The following is a 21,841-nucleotide window of genomic DNA, read 5'->3' as shown; positions in this document are numbered from 1 at the left end:
GCGAAACGTGCCATGAATTTTAATATATTCCTGTCTTAGCAAATGACATATGGGAAGGCCTTTTTTCCCTACTTCCAACTTCATGGCTGTGCTATTCCAGGAAACAAGACCTAAGGCATGGGGAGAAGGTGCCCCAATCCATTTTACCAGTGCTGGGAGAGCCCTCCACCATGATGGGTTGTGCTGGCTCAGGATTTGGGGCTGGAGCAAGACCAAGGCCCAGCAGATGCCAGCCCTGAACATGAAGGCTCCTGCCAGCTAAAGTTTCTCCTCTTGTACAGGAGGGTCTGGCAGGACTGGCACAATGGGGCAGGGACGAGGTGGGCTGTGTTAGACCCACCAACACTTTGCCTCGTGCCATGGGCTCCCCATCCCTGTGAGTGTCCCAGGCCAGCTTGGATGGGGCTTGGAGCAACCTGGACTGGTGGAAGGTGCCCGTGGCAGGGTGTGGAAGGAGATGAGCTTTAAAACCCCTTCCAACACAACGTGGTTCTATAATTCTGTGTCCATCACTGGAGGTGCTGCTGCCCAGCACATCCCCAGGCTCTCACCCCACTTCTCTCCCCCCCCTTCCAGGAGGCTGTTCAGACAGACTCGGTGGACGGACAGACTCCAGAGCGCAAAGACAGCCTGCAAGCAGAGCCTGGAGAGCCCCAGCCATCAGCAAAGCAGCCCCAGAGCACCCTCACCCCCAGCCCTCTCCATTCCCCGCTCCCGGCCACCCCTCCACGCTCCCCCCCATCCTCCCCACACCGGCCCCTCGGCCCCCTGGCACGGAAGCACACGTGTGGCCAGCACGGCGTTCCCAGCCGGCCACCCAGCCCCACCAGCCCCCCCGGCCCCGAGGGCTGCCAGGGCGAGCCCTCAGACCTGGCTGACGAGGAGGTTCGGCACATCAACAGCTCAGCCAAAGACTGGGCAGAGGAGCACTCGGACCCCGGCAGCCGCTCCACCTCGCCCTTCACCTCCCCGGCCCCGTCCCCCGTGCCCCTCAAGAACTGCAGCACAAGCAGCCTCTCCCGCAAGGAGAAGGACTTGAAGAAGTTCTACAGCACCGATGCCAAGGGCTTCCTCAGCAAGCCCAGCTGGGCCGACGAGCAGCGGCGGCACTCCATCGAGATCTGCCCCTCCGGCAGCACCCTGGACTGCGGCTTCCAGGAGCCCACCGAGGACAAGCAGCGGCCCCCTGGCCACGTCCAGCTGGAGGCCGACTACATCCACGGAGCCCGGAGGAAGAAGAAGATGAGCCCGCCCTGCATTTCTATAGATCCTCCCATGGAGGATGACGGAGCAGCGGCCCCACGCAGCAAAGCCTCCGAGAACACCCTGCTGCGGAGGAGAACCCCGTCCTGCGAGTTCCCGGCCTACCGAGAATCCCTGGAGCTCCCAGAGAGCCGAGGTGAGCACCTCAGCATCCCCAGCTTCTCCTTCGAGCAGCTGGACGGCGGCTCCTTGAGCAGCCTCTCGGAGCTGCTGGACAGCGGGCAGTCCACGCCGGCCTCCGTGGACTCGCGGCCGGACGCTGAGCTGAAAAAGCAGGATCACTTAAAAACTGAGAGGGGCAAAGAGCTGCTGGGCTCTGCCAAGAGCCCCCTGCGCAAGCAGGACTTGGGCCCCGTGACTGCTGCCACAGAAGAAGGCACGGATGACCCAGTATAGCTGCTGGGATGGGGGACAGGGGGGAGTCTCAAGGGCTTGTCACCAATGTGGGGGTTCCAAAGCGAGGGGACCCAGGGCTCAGGGGTGGCCGTCACCACGGCCGTCCCCTCCCGGCGGTCACTCGTTGGGAAGCGCTGTGGAAGTTTGCAAAAAAACCACACACACACACACAAGTGAAAATATGGAAAAGAAACCAAATGAGCGGCTGGACGAAACTGGGGACGGGGTTTTGGAGGGATTTGGCAAGAGGTTTTGGGGTTTCTTTTCTAAGGGGAAGGTGGAGGGGTGGCTTTGTTCCTCCCACCACGCTCCGTGGCCTCGATCACATTGATTCAGGTCTGAGGCGGTGGTGGTTGGGATTGGGGGGATTCACTTGGGGTTTTGTTGTTTTGTTGAGTTTGTTTATTGTTTTTATTTTAAAGATGCTCAACTTTTCCTGAGGCACCTTTTTGAGCAGTTACGTTACGCTGGAGTGCCTGGGAGCTGGACATTGTCTGTATATCAGCAGTTCTATAAATAAAAATTCTGTATTTGTGAGCTACAAAATGAGGAAACAAACAAACAAACAAAAAAAAAAAACCCTGGAAAACAGACCCACAAAAACTCTCTCTTCATAATGCACATATTTTTATAGAGAAACAGAGATGCTGTTTTTTGCATTACATGGGTGGTGTTTCCTTGGGTTTTCTGTGGAATTAATTATTCCAGCCATTGATTTTCCAAATGTTTCTCCTCTTTCCTCGCTTCCCTTCCCTCCACCATCACCCCACCAGCTTCTTCTCACAGCTGATGCTTCTGACGTCTCGCTCATTTTCTTTTGTACTTTAGAGGTTGTCCTAATTACAGACAAAAAAAACCAAATCACTACTGAATTGTAGCCAGTGCAATAATAAGTTATTCATTCTTCTTGTCTGTCCAACTGTCCTGTTGCTTTTTCCCCCCCTTTTTTTTTTAACTGAAATTCAGGTTAAATGTCGCAATAATCTGAACTAACGTGCACAAAGACGGTTTCTTGTGTTACAAAGAGAAAAAACTAATGAAAAAAAGGAAAAATAACTACATTTACAGAGAGATTAAAAAAAAAAACTGAACAAATAAATAGTAAATTATTTAAGAAATGTATTTTGTTTACTGCAGTTCTAAGTAAATTATTGATACAGTGTGTAAAGGTGTAAAGAGCTGTCGTAGGTGATGTTCTTTGTGAGCATTTAAGGTGATGATTTGTCCTCCTCGTGGCAGAACAACTCCGACCCTCGGGGCAGTTTGCACTCCCTGTCCCTCCCTCCCCATCCCTGGACACCTTCCCTTCCCAAGGCCCTTCCAGAAGCCTCTAGAGGAATCCAGGTCACCTATTAACACCACTTTGGGTTTGGTTTTTTTTTGCCGCTTTTGGGGTTGATTTTCCTTTTTTACCCTCCTTCCCCACCCCTCCTGCAGGCCCTGTGTCCATGGCACGGGAAATAGGAGCAGGAAGGAGCCCGTGGACACCCAGGGGGGAACAAACCCATCCACTCATTTCCGTTCGGTTCCTTCCGTGCCGCCTCATATTTATGCCTTCACATTTATCTTCTGTTATCGATGCATCCATTACTCCAAAGGAAATGTATCTTGCTTCACATCTATTAAACTGTATAAACTGGAAGCGTGGCCTCCCTTTGTGCCGCAGCGGGGGGAGCCCAGCTGTCCCTGCCGCTCCCAGAGCTCGGCATTCCCTGAAAACTCTTTCCTCAGCCTCTCCAAGCTGCAGCCCCCCAGGTGTGAGCCATCCCTGCTGGAGCTGGAGGCTTCTCCCACCTCCTCCTGAGCTCAGAGAAGCCCTCACCTCACCTCCATATGTTGATCCGGCTGCTTCCGAGGAGCACCTGCGCCGCTGTAATTAAGAGTCATTTAGAATTATTGTAAATAATGATTCTGTCTCGGTGGGATAGCGAGGAATTCCAGAAAAGAGCCACAAAATCCATGATTAACAGCGCTTTGGGGAGGATGGCAAACTGCTTTTGCTGCAGTTTAAGGAGGGGTGGTGAATCCCTCTGCTCCAGGCTGAGTCCTGCCTGGAGGGGTGGGGGATGCTCCAGATTGTCCCTCAGCATCAGGGGACACGCAGGGTGTCATTGACTGCTGAGATTATTTAGCTTTGCTGGAAAAGGCCTGAATTCCCTTCTGGCCCTGTTCCTGAATTCCCTTCAGGGGGAAAATCCTCTCACCTCGGGGTTGGTGGCTGATGGTGGTGAGGGAGAGGCGGGTGTGGAACAACGTGGAAGGGCTTGAGGCCATGGCAGTGTTGGGAATGAGTTGGGATATTTGCTCCTGGTTCTGGCTCTGCTCAACCTGACATCCTTCCCAAAGCCCTTCCCAAACCCCTCAAAGCTCATCAGGAACTCAGAACAACCCCATGAGGCTGCAGGAGCATCCTGGCAGCGTGGGGAGAATCAAGCTCAGACTGAATTTCCCAAGAGCAGAGAGTGACCGTGGATTGCTCCCTGATGCCTCTCTTTTGGGGACACTCACCTGGACTTGCAGGTGCAAAACCCCCCCAGCTGCATCCCCAAACCTGGCCATGCCCAGAGAAACTATTTAACATGAGCAGTGTTAATTTTGTTGATTAAATCTCTGCAGCATTAAGCAATTTCCCCCTGGACTGTCTGCAAGCCTCACTTAAGATCGGAAGTGAAAAGCACGGGGTAAATGCAAGTCATGATTATTTAATTGGATCGATTTCTATTTTGCATTTTTAATGGCCATTCAGTCCTGTCCATTAATCAGCCAGGCTCTGCCCCAGCACTCTCCATTCCAGCAAACCCACAGCCCGCAGGGATGGGCGCTGTGTCCATCTGGGCTGGCCCAGAGCCACCTCAGCACCCTTGGAGGAGCAGGAATCAAACAGGGATTAAAAACCACCATGCTGAGGAAGGAAACCATCACAGGGGCTCTGCTTCAAGGGTAAATCTCAGATGGCATCGATCTGAAATTCTCTTTGTTATGCTGGGGAGGGGAAAAAAGCTTTAAAAAATATCAACCACCAAATCTGACGCCATCCTGGGTGCAATTAGCCCCAACCTTAATCTGTCAGAGCTGTGAGATCATACAGGTTGCATGAATGCTAATAAGCATTTGATATTTGTACAAGCTTTCTGGGGATGAATAATTCAATTGACTTCATCCATTAAATTTCCCCTATTAAGTTTTCAAACCATGGCTGGGTTTTAATGGCTGGGGCCACCTCATCCTCCAGACGAGGGGGCTTAATTAGGAATTTTAGCACACCCTGACAGAGCCACAGGAGCTGAAATCTCTGTGGCTCTTTGGGTTTTGAGCAGCTCGTGTCTCTCAGCCGGAGCCCTGCTGAGCCCCTGGAATAACTCCAGCTCACACCAGGTGAGTGCTCCATCCTCTTCCAGCATTACGGTGCTGTCACAGAACGTTTTAGCCCTTTCCATGGGGTCAGCCCCTCTCTGGAGGTTGGGAAGGTGCTGAGGGGCTGCTTGGGATGAGGGATGCGCAGTGGCACTGATGCACCCCCTGGATTTTGGCACCACTTCCATGGGTCCCTTCCAACTCAGGATATTCTATAAGTCCACGATTCCCTGGCACTCACCGATGCAGAGACGTCACCAGGAGTGTCCCATACCCAGCTTGGGCTGCCCCTCATGCCAGGACCCTTCACCCGTGCCCCTCACTTGTAGGTCAGCGTTGGGTTGTTTTTTTCCAACTGTGGATGTTGGGCTATCCAGTGAAAAATAAATCTGTCCACAATGAAAGGGAGAAAATACCAACGACCCTCATTAAGTCACACCACAGGGAAGTTCCAGATTAATGATTTGAATATTTGATTGAAGTCCCCTGGAGCAGCTTCTTCTGATTCTGCTTTGCCCCACGTGGAGGCACAAGCTGCCGAGGGCCCGTGGCCACGTCTGCATGGTCTGTTGGATGCATGAAAAACAGCCTTCCCACCTGAGTTATTCCCAAAAAACGCAGTCATCCCTGGACACAAGCAGGAGGGGTCCATGCCTGGCAGGAGAAGGAGATTGTTTACCCTCCCCTCTTCTCCCTGCTTTTATTCCTTATGTCCTTATCAAATCCAGCTGTCCCTCTGGGCACCCTCTCCCCCGGTCTTCCTCACCCTCTCCCCTCCCTGCCTCTGTGGCAGTTTATTCTGACTGGCTCATTAATTCATTTTGCTCGTTAACCAAAAGAAATCTCACCAATGATAACGAGTTCCAATACAAATGAATTCTTCAGGAAAGACCAGGCACTTCACAGCTCCTTGGCAGCGTCCATGCCCAGCAGGGCCCCTGGCATGGGGCTGGTGGCCACATGGACACAGGGATCATCCCTGGAAGTGTCCAAGGACAAGGCTGGACAGCAAGCTGGGATAGTGGAAGGTGTCCCAGCCCATGGAAGGGGGTGGAATTGGATGAGCTTTAAGGTCCTTTCCAACATAAACCATCCTGGGATTCAGCCACGGAACACAAAACCCACCCGGCTTCACCCAGGTGCCTTCCCACCACCAGGTAATTCACCAGGAATTACAGCAGGAGTATCCCCCTGTGTGTGCTGCTGCGAGATCCCACTCACTCCCTGGTTGATTTGAGCAGCAGGAGCAAAAGGCAGGGAAGACAAAGGGCAGGGAAGCTCTCTGCAGCCTCCTGGCAGGCAGGGATGAGTCAACGCTGTGCAAACAACTCTAAAAATACAAATGCTTTATTGCAGATTAATGACACCATCAAATGTATTTCACTGGCCATTTACCAGGTGTTGATAATAAATATTTGGGATTCGAAATAAACTTTTGTGCTGTGCCACTGTGGTGTTGTGTCTCTCCCACCCTCCCTGGATCAGCCCTGGGGCTGCTGTGATGGGGCTTGAGCAGGTAAAGGAGACCAAGGAGCTGCTCCTGCTCCCTCCCTGCAGCACCGGGTGCCTTTCCACTCTGTTTTCCAAGGATCTACTGCTCCTGCTGCAGCTGCAGTGGGTGAGCCCAGAGCTGGGGTGATACATCCCACAGGTATCCCCCGCTGGCACTGCAGCTCTGCTCAGGAGGAGGAGAGCCCCTGCCTGCCCTCCCCGGGGCTCATCCAGAGGCAGTTCCCAGGGAAACCCAGGGAAAGGGCTCACCACAACTCTCCAGCCTCCCTGGGAGCTTCTGGACCTGGAGCCAGGCAGCCTGGGCAGGTCACGGTGCCTGGGTTGGATTCAGAAGCTCCCAGTGACAGAGCTCCCAGCAGTTTGGATTTTTCCAGCCTTTGGCTCTTGCTGGGAACGAAGCAAACATAATTCCCTCAGCTGTTCCACTCCGTGTCTCCAGCACGGAGGTCAGTGCTGCAGGGACACTGGGAATGGTTCTCCAGGAGCTGGGATCCAACCTGGAAGAGGTGACAAGTCAGTGATCAGCAGCAGCATGTCCTTCCTCCCCGGGAGCATGACTGCGGCTCCAAACAGCCCAGGGAGGCTTCCCGTGAAAATCACAGGATCAGGACAAGTCCCGGAGAAAAGGAGAATGTTTTAAACAGCCAGGAGAAACAGCAGCATCACTAAATAACATCCATGGGGTCACCACCATCCACAAACCTTCATCATGCCTGGAAATCAAACTCTCTGATGGAGCATTAATTAAGTTTTCCAGCAGGATAAAACCACTTCCTTGCTTGGGATTTCACTCTGCTCACAAAGATTAAAAATACAGCTAATTAAAACAAGGCTGGCATGCAAAGAAGGGAAGAATAAAAAGTCTTGTCATGGCTGGGAGGGGACAGAGTCCTTCCAGTTGCAGGTACAGATGACTCACGGCTGCTGAATAACCCCCCTGCTGTCTCTCTGCCATGGGGAAGGTCTCCTGTTGCTGGGAGAACTCCTCCAGCAGCTGTGTATCACCTGCCAGGCAACAAAAATGTCCTGAAATTGGCTCCAAGGTAGCTGGTAGCCAAGTGCAGTGTTAATTAAACAGCCTCACTAGCTGCTCCAGACAGCTGCTCCAGAACTGCTCTACTTCCCCCCCACCCCTGATCATTTTCAGTTCAAATGAATTCTTTTCCCTGAAGCATTTCTGAAGGGCTGTGGAGAAAGGATAACATTTCAGGCATTCCCTCCCATCCCTCCTGCTTTCTTGTCCCTTTCTTCTCTTGGCCAAATTTGTTTGGCCTGAAAAACCGAGTTGAAACAGGTATTGAGCAAGAACACATCTCTTGAAATGTGGAAGGGCTTCCCCCACTCTTGCCACCCATCCCCAGAGGGTCTGGCAGCAATGAACCACCCCAAAAATCCCTCACGGAGAGGGGAAGGTGGCCTGGGATGTGGAAAGGAGAAGGATGAACCACAGCAGGCCATGGCCAGGCTGGGCAGCCTCCACGGCCCTGACACAACCACAGAACCACAGAACAATGAGGTTGGAAGAGACCTCCAAGATCATCAAGTCCAGCCTGTGATGTGTGTGGGCGGCAAATTTCCTGGCACAACCACGGTCCCGATGGCCAGCACCGTGTCCCCAGGCCGGCGCCGTCCCGTCGCCCTCACGCCGCGGGCACCATCGCAACAAGGCACCACCAGCGGCCACAGCTCTTGCAAAGCCTCAGCACGTCCATCCTCCTTATTTGCACACCCGCCTCACCCTTTCCATTTTTAATCGGAGGGGGATAATTAAGCCAGCAGCCTGCTGTTCCCTCCTTTTCCCGCCGCCATGCAGACCCAGCGGCGTGAGGGCACTTCTGACAGCCATGGTTAACACCCGCCCTGCTGAGGGCTCTGCTCGCCAGCGGGGCTGAGCCTCCGGAGAGCACAAAATCCACCATTTCCCTCCTTCTCCCTGCAAACACCTCCTGCCTCCGGCCCTTGCCCGGCAGCATCATCTAGCGGCCATGGCCTCCACACGTGGAATTGTAGGATGGGGAATATCCCGAGCTGGATCATCCCAGCCCATCCTGGGATCCCGTCCGGCTCCAAACACCCCAAAACCCCCCCGGCCTGTGTGTGCATCCCTCAGAGCGCTGTCCCTGAAGCCCGGCAGCTTTGGGGCCGTGCCCATCCCCTGCGCCCCGGTTGGGGTTGCTTCAGGCTTATATTAAATAATTATATTAATAATAAATAAAGTTCTGGACACGTGGCGCTGCGAGGATAACGGGGCAGCGCCGGGCGGGCTCAGCGACTGAGGGGAGCGGATAGGATCCGCCCGGGAACACCCGTGCCGGGGATGCCGTTGGTACCGGGGGTTCCGGAGGTGGGGTGGCCGAGTTTTGGGGCGATTTTGGGGCGATTTTGCGGATCGGGAGCCCCGCGAAGCGAAGAGAAGCGAAGCGAAGCGCGCCGCCGGGGAAGTTTGGCCGCTGCGCCGCCCCGTCCGTCGCCACGGCAACCGGCGTGCCCGTCATGGCGGCGCCCAGCGTGTTCCTGCTGGCCGTGAGCGGCGAGATCGAGAGCGGAGAGGTGCGGGAGGGCCGGGGACAGCGCGGGAAACACACCGGGACAGCACGGAGGGATGGGGGGATCGCCCTGGCCCGGTCTCGGTCTCGGTGCTGCGTCGCCCGCGCGGGATGAGAATCTGAGCTCCCTGAGCCTGGCTGGCCTCGGCCCCAAACCCAACCCGTCCTCATCCCGCCCAACCCTGCACACCCTCAGCGCCCCATAACCCTGCCTGGCTTCATCCCCCTTCACCCACCCCTGTCTTAGCCCCTCCCAAACTCAGCCCGGCCTCAGCCCCCAAACCCATCCCAGCCTCAGCCCCCAAACCCAATTCCAGCCTCATCCCCCTCAGACTTATCCCAGCCTCCTCCCCCCCAAACCCATCCCAGCCTCATCCCCCCCAAACCCATCCCAGCCTCATCCCTCAAACCCAATCCCAGCCTCATCCCCCAAACCCTATCCCAGCCTCATTCCCCAAACCCAATTCCAGCCTCATCCCCCTCAGACTTATCCCAGTCTCCTCCCCCGCAAACCCATCCCAGCCTCATCCCCCCCAAACCCATCCCAGCCTCATTACCCAAACCCAATCCCAGCCTCATCCCCCAAAGTCATCCCAGCCTCATCCCCCAAACCCAATCCCAGCCTTTTCCCCCCAAACCCATCCCAGCCTTTTCCCCCCAAACCCATCCCAGCCTCATCCCCCAAACCCAATCCCAGCCTCATCCCCCAAACCCATCCCAGCCTCATCCCCCAAACCCATCCCAGGCTCAGCCCCCAAACCCATCCCAGCCTCATCCCCCAAACCCATTCCAGCCTTTTCCCCCCAAACCCATCCCAGCCTTTTCCCCCCAAACCCATCCCAGCCTCATCCCCCAAACCCAATCCCAGCCTTTTCCCCACAAACCCATCCCAGCCTCATTCCCCAAACCCAATCCCAGCCTCATCCCCCAAACCCATCCCAGTCTCATTCCCCAAAACCCATCCCAGCCTCATCCCCCCCAAACCCATCCCAGCCTCATCCCCCAAACCCATCCCAGTCTCATCCCCCAAACCCATCCCAGGCTCATCCCCCAAACCCATCCCAGCCTCATTCCCCAAACCCATCCCAGTCTCATTCCCCAAAACCCATCCCAGTCTCATCCCCCAAACCCAATCCCAGCCTTTTCCCCCCAAACCCAATCCCAGCCTCATTCCCCAAAACCCATCCCAGCCTCATTTCCCCCAAACCCATCCCAGGGCTCAGCCCCAGCCCCAGCCTGTCTGTCCCAGTCTCGCTGGCACGGGCTGCCCTCAGCCCCCTGACTCGGGTAGATCCTCACCCCCAGAAATTCCCGGTGAATTCCCAGTGAACCCGCCCCTCTCTCTCTCTCTCTCTCTGTCTCTGTCTCCCCCGCAGTTCCCGGGATTCGATGACCTCTACTGCAAGTTCTCCTTTGTCTACGGCCAGGACTGGGTCCCCACGGCGGTACCGCCCCTGTCCCCACCCCGTGTCCCTGTCCCCAACCCCGGGCTCAGCCCGGCCCCAGGCTCACCCCAGGCTTCCCTGCAGGGCCTGGAGGAGGGAATCTCCCAGATCACCTCCAAGAGCAGCGTCTCGCCCACCACGCTGGTCTGGAACTTCCCCATCGACATCACCTTCAAGAGCACCAACCCCTTCGGCTGTGAGTGCTGGGGGGGGCGCGGCCCTGGTGCCAAACCCCCCCTCACCCCCATTTCCTTGCAGGGCCACAGATTGTGCTCAGTGTCTACGGGCCTGACTTCTTTGGCCACGACGTTGTCAGAGGTTACGGAGCTGTCCACGTGCCCTTCGTGCCAGGCAGGTGAGTGCCAGCCGGACCTGCAGGACTCACACGCGCCCTGCTCCGGTTGTTCTGGAAGAAAAAAAGAAAAGAGCTCCCAAAAATCTCCTCACCGTGCCCTGTCAGCTCACAGAGATGCTCTGGCAGAGCTCTTTCATCATCAGAGAAATTCTGTAAAAGCCCAAAGTGGCCTGGAAAAAGCCCAGATTTGAAGCTGAGTTACTCACACAGTCAATCCTCCTTCCCGGCACTGGGAGTGGAGGAAGATCTGTTGTTCCTGGGCAAACAAACCCTTTCTGTGGGAAGGGAAAGGACCTGATGTGGCAGGAATTCTGTGCCTTCATAAACATAAAAATCCTGCTTTTTATCCATTCCTGAGGTTCTGGCCTCTCCTCTTTGTTTCAGGCACAAAAGAACCATTGCCATGTTCGTCCCAGAGTCCACCTCCATGCTGCAGCAGCTCACAAGGTAATAATTAATGACTTTAATTCATTAAGGAGTGAATTTCTCTCCTGTCCTTAGCCACAAAAGCATTTGCAGCCTCTCAGTGGTGCAGAGGTGTGACTGCTCTGTGCCATAATCAGTTTTCTGTAGGTAAAAATCCCATTTTCAGGTGTCTAAAAGGGTCTTTGAAGAGCTTTCATAAAAATATTAACAACATGTTAATTATATTAACAACATATTAACAACAATATTCTATTAATATAGTAATATAAACATATTATATTGGTGTAAAATATATTAGTATAGAGTAATATAACAGATTACATTAATATATAATATAACAAACATATTAATTACCTGCTAACTGCAGGTAATTAATTACTGCCTGAATCTTCCTGGGGAAGGACAGCCACAGGAAGAGCAAACCCGTGAAAAAACAATTCCCAATCCATTTTTTTTAAAGAAATTCAAGGTCTCAAAGCCTCTGTCGTTCTCCGGGTGATCAAGAAGAATTTTTCAACAATATCTTTGCCACAGAAAGATTCTTCTACCCCAGAAAAAAACCTGGATTTAACAAAATCTGTATGAAATCAGGTGCAGCTTTTTTTCCTCAAGGCAAAGCTTACCTTTGATTGAAGTAGATCAGTAAAGAGAATCAGGCTTCAAAACCCTCCTGGGCAGTCTCACTGACGTTCATTCATGGCCTGGATCAATCTCAGCCACCCAATCCATTAATTTGCATTTTGCATTCATTATTTTGTATTTTGCATTCAACAAATTGTATTTTGTATTCATTATTTTGCTTTTTGTATTCATAATTTTGTATTTTGCATTAATTAATTTGTATTTTGCATTCATAATTTTGTATTCATTAATTTGTATTTTGTATTCATAATTTTGTATTTTGCATTCAATAATTTTGTATTTTGCATTCATTGTTTTGTTTTTAGTATTCATTATTTTGTTTTGTTCGTTCATTTGTATTTTGCATTTAGCATTCATTATTTTGTATTTTGTATTTTTTGTATTCAATAATTTTGCACTTTGCATTCAATAATTTATGTTTTGCATTCATAATTTTGTATTCAATATTTTTAATTTTGCATTCAATATTGTATTTTGTATTCATTATTTTTTGTATTTATTAATTTGTATTTTATAGTCAACTATTTGTATTTTGTATTCAATAATTTGTATTTTGCATTCATAATTCTTAATTGTGTATTCAATAATTTTATATTTTGCATTCAGTAATTTGTATTTTGTATTCATAATTTTGTACTCAATAATTTTGTATTTTGCATTCATAATTTTGTATTTTGTATTCAATCACTTTTAATTTTTCATTCAAGAATTTTGTATTTTGCAATCATAATTTTTAATTTTGCATTCAGTAATTTGTATTTTGCATTCAGTAATTTGTATTTTTCTCCTCCTAGCTGGTTCACGGGGAGACGCCCGGAATTCACGGACCCCAGGGTGGTGGCGCAGGGCGAAGGGCGGGAAGGTGAGTCCTGGCAGCTCCTGCTGGCAGCTGCTGTGCTGGAGCAGAGCTCCACAGTGAGCCCCAAACCCTCCTGTGACAATCCCTCCCCGTCCTGTCCCTGCCAGTGACCAGGGTGCGCTCCCAGGGCTTCGTCACCCTTTCCTTCAACGTGATGACCAAGGACCTGCACAAGCTGGGCTACGACGTGGGCCAGGGGCCTGGGCCACAGGGCCTGCACGAGTCCTGAGCCCCCCGAGCTCTCTGCACCTTCTTAGGGAAACTCCAACTCCAAACAACACCAGCCCGGGAGGATTTGGAGTTTGGAGTGTCCAACTCCAAACACCAGCCCTGGAGGATTTGGAGTTTGGAGTGTCCAACTCCAAACAACACCAGCCCGGGAGGATTTGGAGTTTGGAGTGTCCAACTCCAAACACCAGCCCTGGAGGATTTGGAGTTTGGAGTGTCCAACTCCAAACAACACCAGCCCGGGAGGATTTGGAGTTTGGAGTGTCCAACTCCAAATAACACCAGCCCTGGAGGATTTGGAGTTTGGAGTGTCCAACTCCAAACACCAGCCCTGGAGGATTTGGAATTTGGAGTGTCCAACTCCAAACAACACCAGCCCGGGAGGATTTGGAGTTTGGAGTGTCCAACTCCAAACAACACCAGCCCGGGAGGATTTGGAGTTTGGAGTGTCCAACTCCAAACACCAACCCGGGAGGATTTGGAGTTTGGAGTGTCCAACTCCAAACAACACCAGCCCGGGAGGATTTGGAGTTTGGAGTGTCCAACTCCAAACAACACCAGCCCTGGAGGATTTGGAGTTTGGAGTGTCCAGTTCCAAACAACACCAGCCCGGGAGGATTTGGAGTTTGGAGTGTCCAGTTCCAAACAACACCAGCCCGGGAGGATTTGGGATGATGGCCAAGCCCAATCCTCTCAGTAAGGCTGAAGTATTGTGGAAATTGATGTTATTGATAACATTCAGTGTTTCATGCATAATTATTGTATTTTATTCCGTGTTTTTAGGGGTCAGACTTTCTCAGAGTAAGGCCTGTAACAAAATATTTTTATAGCAGCCTTTTGTACACTTTTTTATAGAATTAATGACACAAAAAGTTTCAAGCTGTATTAGTTTCCCTGCAGTTAAAACTTTGCAAACCCAGTTTCTTCTTAGTGGCTTTTTTTTTGTGTTGCAAATGAGGAATTGAAATTATTGCACCTTCCAAAAATGGTCCTGTGAAATGCATCCCCCTCTAAGCTCTTCTAGGCTGAATAAACTCTGATGTATCAATAGATTCATTTGTCTTTCCGCTGCTAAAGGGGTTTCTTTCTTTGTGCCAGGATGTTTTTAAGCCCTAAATCATCCAAGCTCTGCTAGAGTTAAAGGTAGAAGAGAAAAAAGTGTTTCAATGCAGTGACTAATTGCTGAGTCATTTCCCTGTTTAATTTTGGGCATGTAACCTCTTGTGTTTGACTGCAAATCCCAGGAGAACGACACCATCTCCCTAAAAGGGAACTACCAAGACCTCCAAGTGTAGAAATCCCAGGAAAAACACCAGGGATGAACCACAAATCCTCCAGGACACAGGTCAACAAAACACCAAGGCAGAGATTGTTCTCATCCACAGTGGGATGGAATAAATTTAATTTCTGAAAACATAAAGTGGTCACTGGAGCGTTGCTGGGAGCAGCAGCACCTTTTATATGACACAGAAATACTTCTCCAAACGTTTTTAGGGATAATTTTTCATCTCCTGCCTTGTTTTTGTTGACTCCACACTTCCAGTGGAGTTGTTTTGGTCATTTGTAATCTCTGAGCTGAGTCTCGTTGCAATCCAAATTCAGAAGCATTTCCTGTTGGCTCAGAGGAGACTCAAGGAATTTTGTTTCCTTTTCAGAAGTTTGGGAAGCAGGATAAATATCAGTGTTTGAAAGGCTTGGGAGGCAAACACTGCACCTCCTGCTGCTGCCTGAAGACCCAGTTTCCCCTGGAGCGCAGTTCCTGCCCACATTCCAACTGCAGCAAAGCTGCACAGGAACCTGGCACAGCCCAAACCTGGGATTTATTACAGCCAGCTCCTCATCCTGCTGCTCAAAACCCCTGAATTCCTCCTGAACCCCTGAATTCCATCCTGCTCCTCATCCTCCAAACCCCTGAATTCCTCCTGTTCCAAAGGAACTCATGGATGTTTCACCCCGGTGGCACCAACCAGACCTGAGCCAGCTTCCCCCTGACAGCTGAGGGGAAGGGAGGTTAAAAACGGTGAACAGCAAAAATCCTGAACTCCATAAGACAGGATTAAAGAACCTTGAGGTATTTAAGCTGCTCTCTAAGCAGATCCCACACTGCTACCTGCATTATTAGGGCTTTTTGCCTATTTCCTCTGGGTTTAGTTGGATTTTGGGGTGGTTTTGTGCTCCTCAATGGCTTGAGCACATCTAAGAACGTCACTTACCTTCCTCAAGGGTTGGGCAAAGTTTCCTTAAGTTTCCTGTGAGTGTTTCCCTCAGGGCATCACCCAGGGGCTGATGTTTGGAGTTTCCCAAGCCTCGTGCCCGTTGATATCCCTCAGAAACTTCTCCCAGAAGTGGCCTTGCTGCTGCCTTTGTCATTGCCTGGTTGAAGTCTTGGCTCCTCAGGTGTGGCAGTGTTTGCACCTGGGGACAATCTGTGAATAAAGATGGACACAAGACCTGGACACGACACGGTGAGCTGAGCAGGGAGCAGTGACAAGGAAGGGATTTAGGATCCCTAATGGTTCATGGAAGTTAAACCCTGGAAGCAGCAGTGCTTTAAGAACAGCTAAATCCCAGTAAAAGCCAGCAGCAGGAGCTCACGGTGATTTCCTCTCACCCAGCTGGAACACCCTGCTCCTTTCCTGGTTAATCATTCTCCCTCCTCTCCAAACCTGCTCTGAAATTCTCAACCCCACAAGAGCAGCACGAGGCTCTCAGCTGGAGCTCTGCTTGGTTCCCCTGAAATCTCTCCCAGACGGTGAAACTGGTCATTATCCTCCGAATTCCAGATGGGCAGGGAAAATCTGGAGAACGACTTCTGACACAGGAGGGGGCTCCGAGGCCATCACAAAGCAAGGAGCCTGGGAGATGTTCGGGGTCTCTGCAGCTCTCCTGGCCTGGAAAGGCTTTGGATTGACTCCATGGGACTTTTCCTGCTGTTACCCGGGAGGGAGACAGCCAAGGACAGGGACTGAACAGCAGCTTGGGGATCAAACCCTCCAGAAAAAGGAGAAGAATCACTCGGACAATCCTTAGGAATTGGTATTTACCGCCTTTCCTACCAAACAGCAGCAGCAGCAGCTCCTGCCCTCTCGTGGCTGCTCCCAACCTTTAGGAAAGCGCTGGAAGTGATTAATATCAATTAACTCCGGGGCTGAATGAAGAATTCCGAGTTTTTCCCGTTCCTCCATGGAAGCCGCTCCGTGCTGGCTGCCCTGGCACTGCCCCTTGTCCCCGGAGCAGGGGGCAAACACCTCCCGGGGCTGCTCCACGGGGAGCGGGGCTGAGCCAGGGATCTGAGCATCCACAGGAGGCTGCCAGGCTGCTTTACACCAGCAGCTCTGTGGCAGCAGGGAATTATCTCCATCTGAAAAAGAGACGGATTCAAGCTGACAGCAGCTTCTCCCCAGCAGCAGTGTCGGGCTGGGAGCAGGAGATTTGTGAAATGCTCCAAAGGAAAAAAAAAAAAAAAAAAAAAGAAAAAATCATACACTCAAGCACAGAGCAGCCACGTTTGAAGAAAATTGGGGATTTAGCTCCAATTCTTGACAGGTTTTAAGTGTTTCCTCCCATTTGTGCCACTGGAGATTCGGGAGGGATAAAGGCCCTGGGTCCGTGCTGGACACGGATCTGGGGGGTCACAGGACAGCACAGCTGGCGTGGGAGCAGTGGCAGAGCCAGGCTGGGCATTCCCCATTCCTGGGACACCCAGACCCGGGGAACAGCAGGAACCCCCACCCTGGGCCTCTCCCCTTTGGGCTGGCAGCACCTGGGCCCCAGCAGCAGCTGGATGGGCTGGTGGCCCTGGAGAGCCCACCCAGGGCATCTCCAGGGGGTCCCTCAGACCCGAGCCCCCCGTGAGGGCACTGAGAACCCCCCAGCAGCCAGCCCAAGGTCCAGGCACCCCTGAGCAGCACATCTGCAGCAGCCACCAACTCCAGTTTGGGATGTTTTCCAGGCCAGTCTTCCAGGCCACACCACCCCCAGCAGGAGCCCAGCAGAGCTGGGCAAAGGCCACCCCGATCCCACCCTGTCCCCTCTCAACACCCACCCTCGGGGTGCAGAGGGGATCCCTGAGGGCTTTTTCCATCAGCTGAGGAGTCCTCTGGGAGGCAAACGTGGGGGAGCTCAAACCCCAAGTTCTGCGACACTCATGGATATTTGCAAACCCAGGAGCCACCTCCACTTTTGAAAGCAAAAACTCCCAAACCTGCAGCTCCCACCTGGCTGCAGAGCTGCCAGTAGCCTCCAGTGCAGCCCCACTGGGGCTGGGAGCACAGGACAGCACAAATCCCTCAGATCCCATCCTTAGGGCATGGAAAGCAGGGCTGAGCCCCCGGGAGGGAGCGAGGGAACAACACGAGCTGCATTCCCAGCAGGATCTGAGGGATCCAGCCTCGTCCTTCAGAGGGAAGAGCAGCAGACGCATGGAACTGCTGAAGGTGTCTATTTTTGGCTCCCTATTCAGGCCAGGATATTTAAGTACCCAAATTCACCTCAGAGAATATCAGCACTCCATTTAGTGCCAGACTTGCTGATGAAGATATTAAAAAAGCAGAAAAAACCTCCTCCACCATCACCCAACACAACCCCAGGCAGCCCACGGACTCCAGGGCTGCTGCAGCACAGCAGAGCTGGCTCCCCGGAGCTTGGAAAATCCCTGAATTTCATTCCATGGCCACAAAAAGCACTTTAGGAAGAAGGCAGACGTGATTTGCACAGGTTCTAGGGGAAGAAGGACACAAAGGTGTCTGATGATTTTTCATCGCAGGCATTACTCCAGGTGGCTCAGCCATGGTGCTGTGGAGAACTCCAGGAGGGCTGGGGAGAGGATGGGTGGGATGGGGGGGTTTGGGATGGATGGGTGGGATCAGAAGGAGGGTTTGGGATGGATGGGTGGGATCGCGGTGGATGGGTGGGATCAGAAGGAGGGTTTGGGATGGATGGGTGGGATCAGAAGGAGGGTTTGGGATGGATGGGTGGTATCGCAGTGGATGGGTGGGATCAGAAGGAGGGTTTGGGATGGATGGGTGGGATCAGAAGGAGGGTTTGGGATGGATGGGTGGGATCAGCCCTCGCCAGGTCAGCGTCCTGTGGAGGATCCTGGCCTCCATCCGCTCCAGCTGCCCGGCCCGTGCTCCTGCAGCCCGGCCAGCCCAGCCACGGGTGCTGATCCTGCAGGCGCCGGGAGAGGGGTGGGTTCACCCGGGGGTCATCAGTCAGCTCATCTCCACAGGGAAATAAATCCCAAGTCTCCGCTCCAGCAACACCCCCCTGGCTCGGCTGGAGCTCTGACCCAACCTCCAGCAGCTCCGCTGGTCAACCAGGCCAGGAGCCAGGATGCCATTCCTGCCTGGGAGGATCTCGAAGGGATCAAGCTGCAGAGCTGGCAGCAGCCGTGTCCCAGCGAGGTCTCCTGACGGGAAGCAGCAGGCAGGGAGCTGGGAAGACAAGCTCCACCTTTGCTCTGGCTTTATCCAGGTGGTTTGAGGTGTCATTGATTTTCCTTCACCTGAAATGGGAACGTGTTTGCTCCACAAGTGCCAAGAGCAGCTCAGGCAGAGCCATGTGAGCTGGCCTGAGAGGACACAGGTGATCCTGGAACGCTTTGGACAAAGGCCTGGAGTGACAGGACACAGGGAATGGCTTCCCACTGCCAGAGGGCAGGGTTAGATGGGATATTGGGAAGAAATTCCTCTCTGTGAGGGTGAGGCCCTGGCACAGGGTGCCCAGAGAAGCTGGGGCTGCCCCTGGATCACTGGAAGTGTCCGAGGCCAGGCTGGACAGGGCTGGGAACAACCTGGGATGGTGGGAGGTGTCCCTGCCATAGCAGTGGGTGGGACTTTCTTTAATCTCTCAGGGAGATATTTCCCAAAACCGTGAGGGTCCCACAACTCAGTCTGGATCTGGGACAGCTCTGGGCTCTCCCTGCACAGCCCCAGGATGGGCTGTGTCCCCCCAGGGTATCCCCACATTCCTCATTTACCTCCTCCCAATTCCCTATGGATCACCGGACCCTGCCAGTGAATCTCCCTGGCACCAAGGGGAACTTCCAACTCCTCGGCTTCCACAATTACAGGGTACAATCAATCACCAGCAGAACAGCAAAACAGAAGTGCCACCACCACATCCCACACTGCCTCTTCACCATTCCTAATCCCGAGCTCCCGAACAAACAGCAGTCCTTAGGAAATCCAACTCATACATGGGGAAAAGGTGATGTTTCAAGCTAACTTGAAAAATATGGGAGTTTTGAACGTGAGGGGCTCATAAATCCCGCTGGTTCCCTGAAATGCAGCTTGCAGGGTGTTGCAGAGGCTGTGCCAAAGCCAGAGAACAAGATGGGCCCAGCCCTTTCCCCACAGTTCCATGAAAAGCAGCAGAAGGGCCAGAGCTGCACCCTCAGCCCAGCACAAAGAGGCAACTCAAACCTCAGCAAAATCTTCGGCAACAGCGGCGTGGGCGAGGGGAAGCCAAAAGATAAATCCTTATCCAGAGTCCTCTTCCTCTGCAGAGCAGGCAAATCCTCCTCACTCCTCTGGAGAGGAAGAGGAAAAGGAAATGTGGGATGGGGGAGCAGCTCTGCAAGCTCAGCAGAAAGCTCGACCACGGGCACAGCTCTGCTCAGCACGGGCTGGGGCAGCTCAGGCTCCCCTGGCTCACACAGCCACCAGAACCCACCAGAGCTCCCCAGAATCCACCTCCTCTGGAAGAGATCAGTCACCACAGCTTCCAGCCTGAGCCATCCCCACATCTTCCAAACAGTGAGCAGATGTCACTGAAAACGTGCAGTTCCAAGAGGCAGAATCAGAGAATCCCAGAATGGTTTGGGTTGGGAGGGACCTTAAAGCCCATCCACTTCCAACCCCAACACCCTCCCCTGTCCCAGGCTGCTCCAAGCCCTGTCCAGCCTGGCCTTGGACACTGCCAGGGATCCAGGAGCAGCCCCAGCTTCTCCAGGGACACCGGAGCGTTCCTGGGGCAGCAGCTTCCCCCAGCTGAGTCCAAACCAGAGACTTTTCTCCCCAAAGCCGCCTTTCCCACAGCCACACCTCCAGCATTAATTAGTTATCATTGATTAGTGATCAGCCTGATTGGCAGCAAACGAAGCAGGGAACCTGGAGGGGCTCTGGAGAGGCAGCTCCTGCTGGTGCCTGCTAATGAAGTGCCCTTCAATTAACACAGCCAGGATGAGAGGCCTGGATTGCTTCCAGGCTGGAAGCAGGCGCCCTGCCAGGTGATCCGTGCCACAGAGCCGAGGCTGAGCTACAGAAGTGGGAAGTGAGGACTCCTCAGGTCCTGTCCCAGCTCCCCAGCCCTCCTTCCACAGCCACCTTCCCCACGTTCCTGCCTGGACACAAATCCAGAGCCTCCAGCGAGGCACCGCCCCAGCTCCCTCCACGGGAGCTGTTCCAGGGGCAGCGTGGTTAAAAGAAGGAATTCAGTCACCTGCAACACAACCAATCTCCATTTTTATTGAGTCAGTAAGGTCTCAGCTGAGCCTGATTTCAGTGAGCCATAGAAACCCTCCTCTCTCCCAGCCAGAGCAGCCTGTCCTGGGAAAAGTCACGGATGCATCAAGGAATCCAGAGCATCCCTCAATCCTCCTGCCACAAACCTTCCATCAGCTCACCCCAAACCCATCAGCTTCCTGCAAACCTCCACCAAGCAGGGCTTGGGTGGGAATGGGAGAACAAACACCACGCAGAAGCCTGGAAAAAGCCACACAGCTGGAATAGAAGCAATACAATTTTAATTCTGACCAGTCACCTCCAAACCCCTCGTCTTTCCACTGTTCTGATGGCATCGTTTAAATATCACATCTGTGACACCGCTGGGGGGAGAAAAAAAAATGACACAAAGATACAGACATTATGGTACAATAGTACAAATGATAAATTATTTATACAGTAAATAATGGCAATAGTCAGCACAAATCCAGAAAAAGCAGCTGGCTCCCAGGGTTATGAGCAGTTTGGGAAACATTGGAACACTTGGAGAGGAAGAGTTGTGCGAGATTCTGCTGGGAAAAAGAAATCTCCTCTTTCTCCCCACCTGTGCAATATTCAGGCACAGAGAACACCTCGAGCTGGACCAGCAAAGGGGCACAAGGGGAACAAGAGCTGTCGTGGCTATGGAACTTCCCAAAAACTGCAAACACCACAACCCACCAGGGCTTCCCTTCCCTGCCCCCTCCACAGAGCTGAGTTTCTCTGGAGCATAAAATTGAATAAATAACTGAGCTTATTTAGGGGGGAAATTATGCCAAGGAGTGTGTGGTGTGTGTGTGTATGTGTGTGTGTTAACTTTTTTTTTCTTTTTTTTTTACAAGATATTTAATACTTTTCTTTTTGGTCAATTTGACCAGTAAGGCTATTTTGGGCTACTAATGTTTTAAAAATCAAAAAAAGGGAAAAAAAGCACTTTGAATATTTGCAAATTGAGAGAAAAAAAAAAAAAAAAAAAAAAGAAGAGGGGGAAACGGAGAAATGGGGCAGAGGGGATGTGATAGGGCACAGAAATATCCTCCAGAAATGTGGGAAGGCCAGGAGGGAGGGAGGATGATCCTGCAGAGCAGGGAAATCATCACAAATGAGCTGGACCATTCAGAGCATCCCCAGCCAGGACAGTGACCCCCCTGTGTCACCCCCTGGGGACACAGCCCAGCCCAGGAACATTTACCAAACCAGCTCTTTCTCCTGCTAAACTCAGCTCCTGCCACAAGCCCTGTGCCAGGCTGGGATCTGGGCTTGCTTAGCCTCAGCCTAAATATTTCCAGCACCAGAATTTGGGCTGTGGCTCCTCAGGGAGCCTCCTTTGG

General features: G+C 52.4%; 2 protein-coding genes and 1 long non-coding RNA gene across 5 annotated transcripts in view; 2 read left to right on the top strand and 1 right to left on the bottom strand.

Annotated features, from left to right (window-relative positions):
* The window catches only part of CACNA1H (calcium voltage-gated channel subunit alpha1 H), a 158,122-nt gene extending 154,821 nt beyond the window's left edge, over positions 1 to 3,301 (top strand). For all 3 annotated transcript variants that reach the window (XM_068207249.1, XM_068207250.1, XM_068207251.1), the window contains one exon: positions 577 to 3,301. In XM_068207249.1, the coding sequence (XP_068063350.1) occupies positions 577 to 1,659 (1,083 nt within the window). In that variant the 3' untranslated portion in view covers positions 1,660 to 3,301. The remainder of the gene's footprint in view (positions 1 to 576) is intronic.
* Positions 3,302 to 6,884: 3,583 nt separating this feature from the next.
* Positions 6,885 to 7,962, bottom strand: LOC137483376 (uncharacterized). The gene is made up of 2 exons (XR_011004445.1): positions 7,445 to 7,962; positions 6,885 to 7,317 (listed from the first exon to the last, which is right to left on the bottom strand). It is a non-coding gene; the product is annotated as an uncharacterized lncRNA (long non-coding RNA).
* Positions 7,963 to 8,903: 941 nt separating this feature from the next.
* On the top strand, positions 8,904 to 14,837 carry B9D1 (B9 domain containing 1). Its single transcript, XM_068207248.1, has 7 exons — positions 8,904 to 9,075; positions 10,448 to 10,516; positions 10,601 to 10,712; positions 10,775 to 10,871; positions 11,256 to 11,318; positions 12,734 to 12,801; positions 14,125 to 14,837. The coding sequence occupies exons 1-7, from the start codon at positions 9,019 to 9,021 to the stop codon at positions 14,133 to 14,135; spliced, it is 477 nt and encodes a 158-aa protein (XP_068063349.1). The 5' UTR covers positions 8,904 to 9,018; the 3' UTR covers positions 14,136 to 14,837.
* The last annotated feature ends 7,004 nt before the right edge of the window (positions 14,838 to 21,841 follow it).

Source organism: Anomalospiza imberbis, chromosome 16 (assembly GCF_031753505.1).
Source record: "Anomalospiza imberbis isolate Cuckoo-Finch-1a 21T00152 chromosome 16, ASM3175350v1, whole genome shotgun sequence".
NCBI lineage: Eukaryota > Metazoa > Chordata > Aves > Passeriformes > Viduidae > Anomalospiza > Anomalospiza imberbis.
Note: the sequence above shows the minus strand (reverse complement) of the source record. Positions and strands in the feature narration are given on the sequence as shown.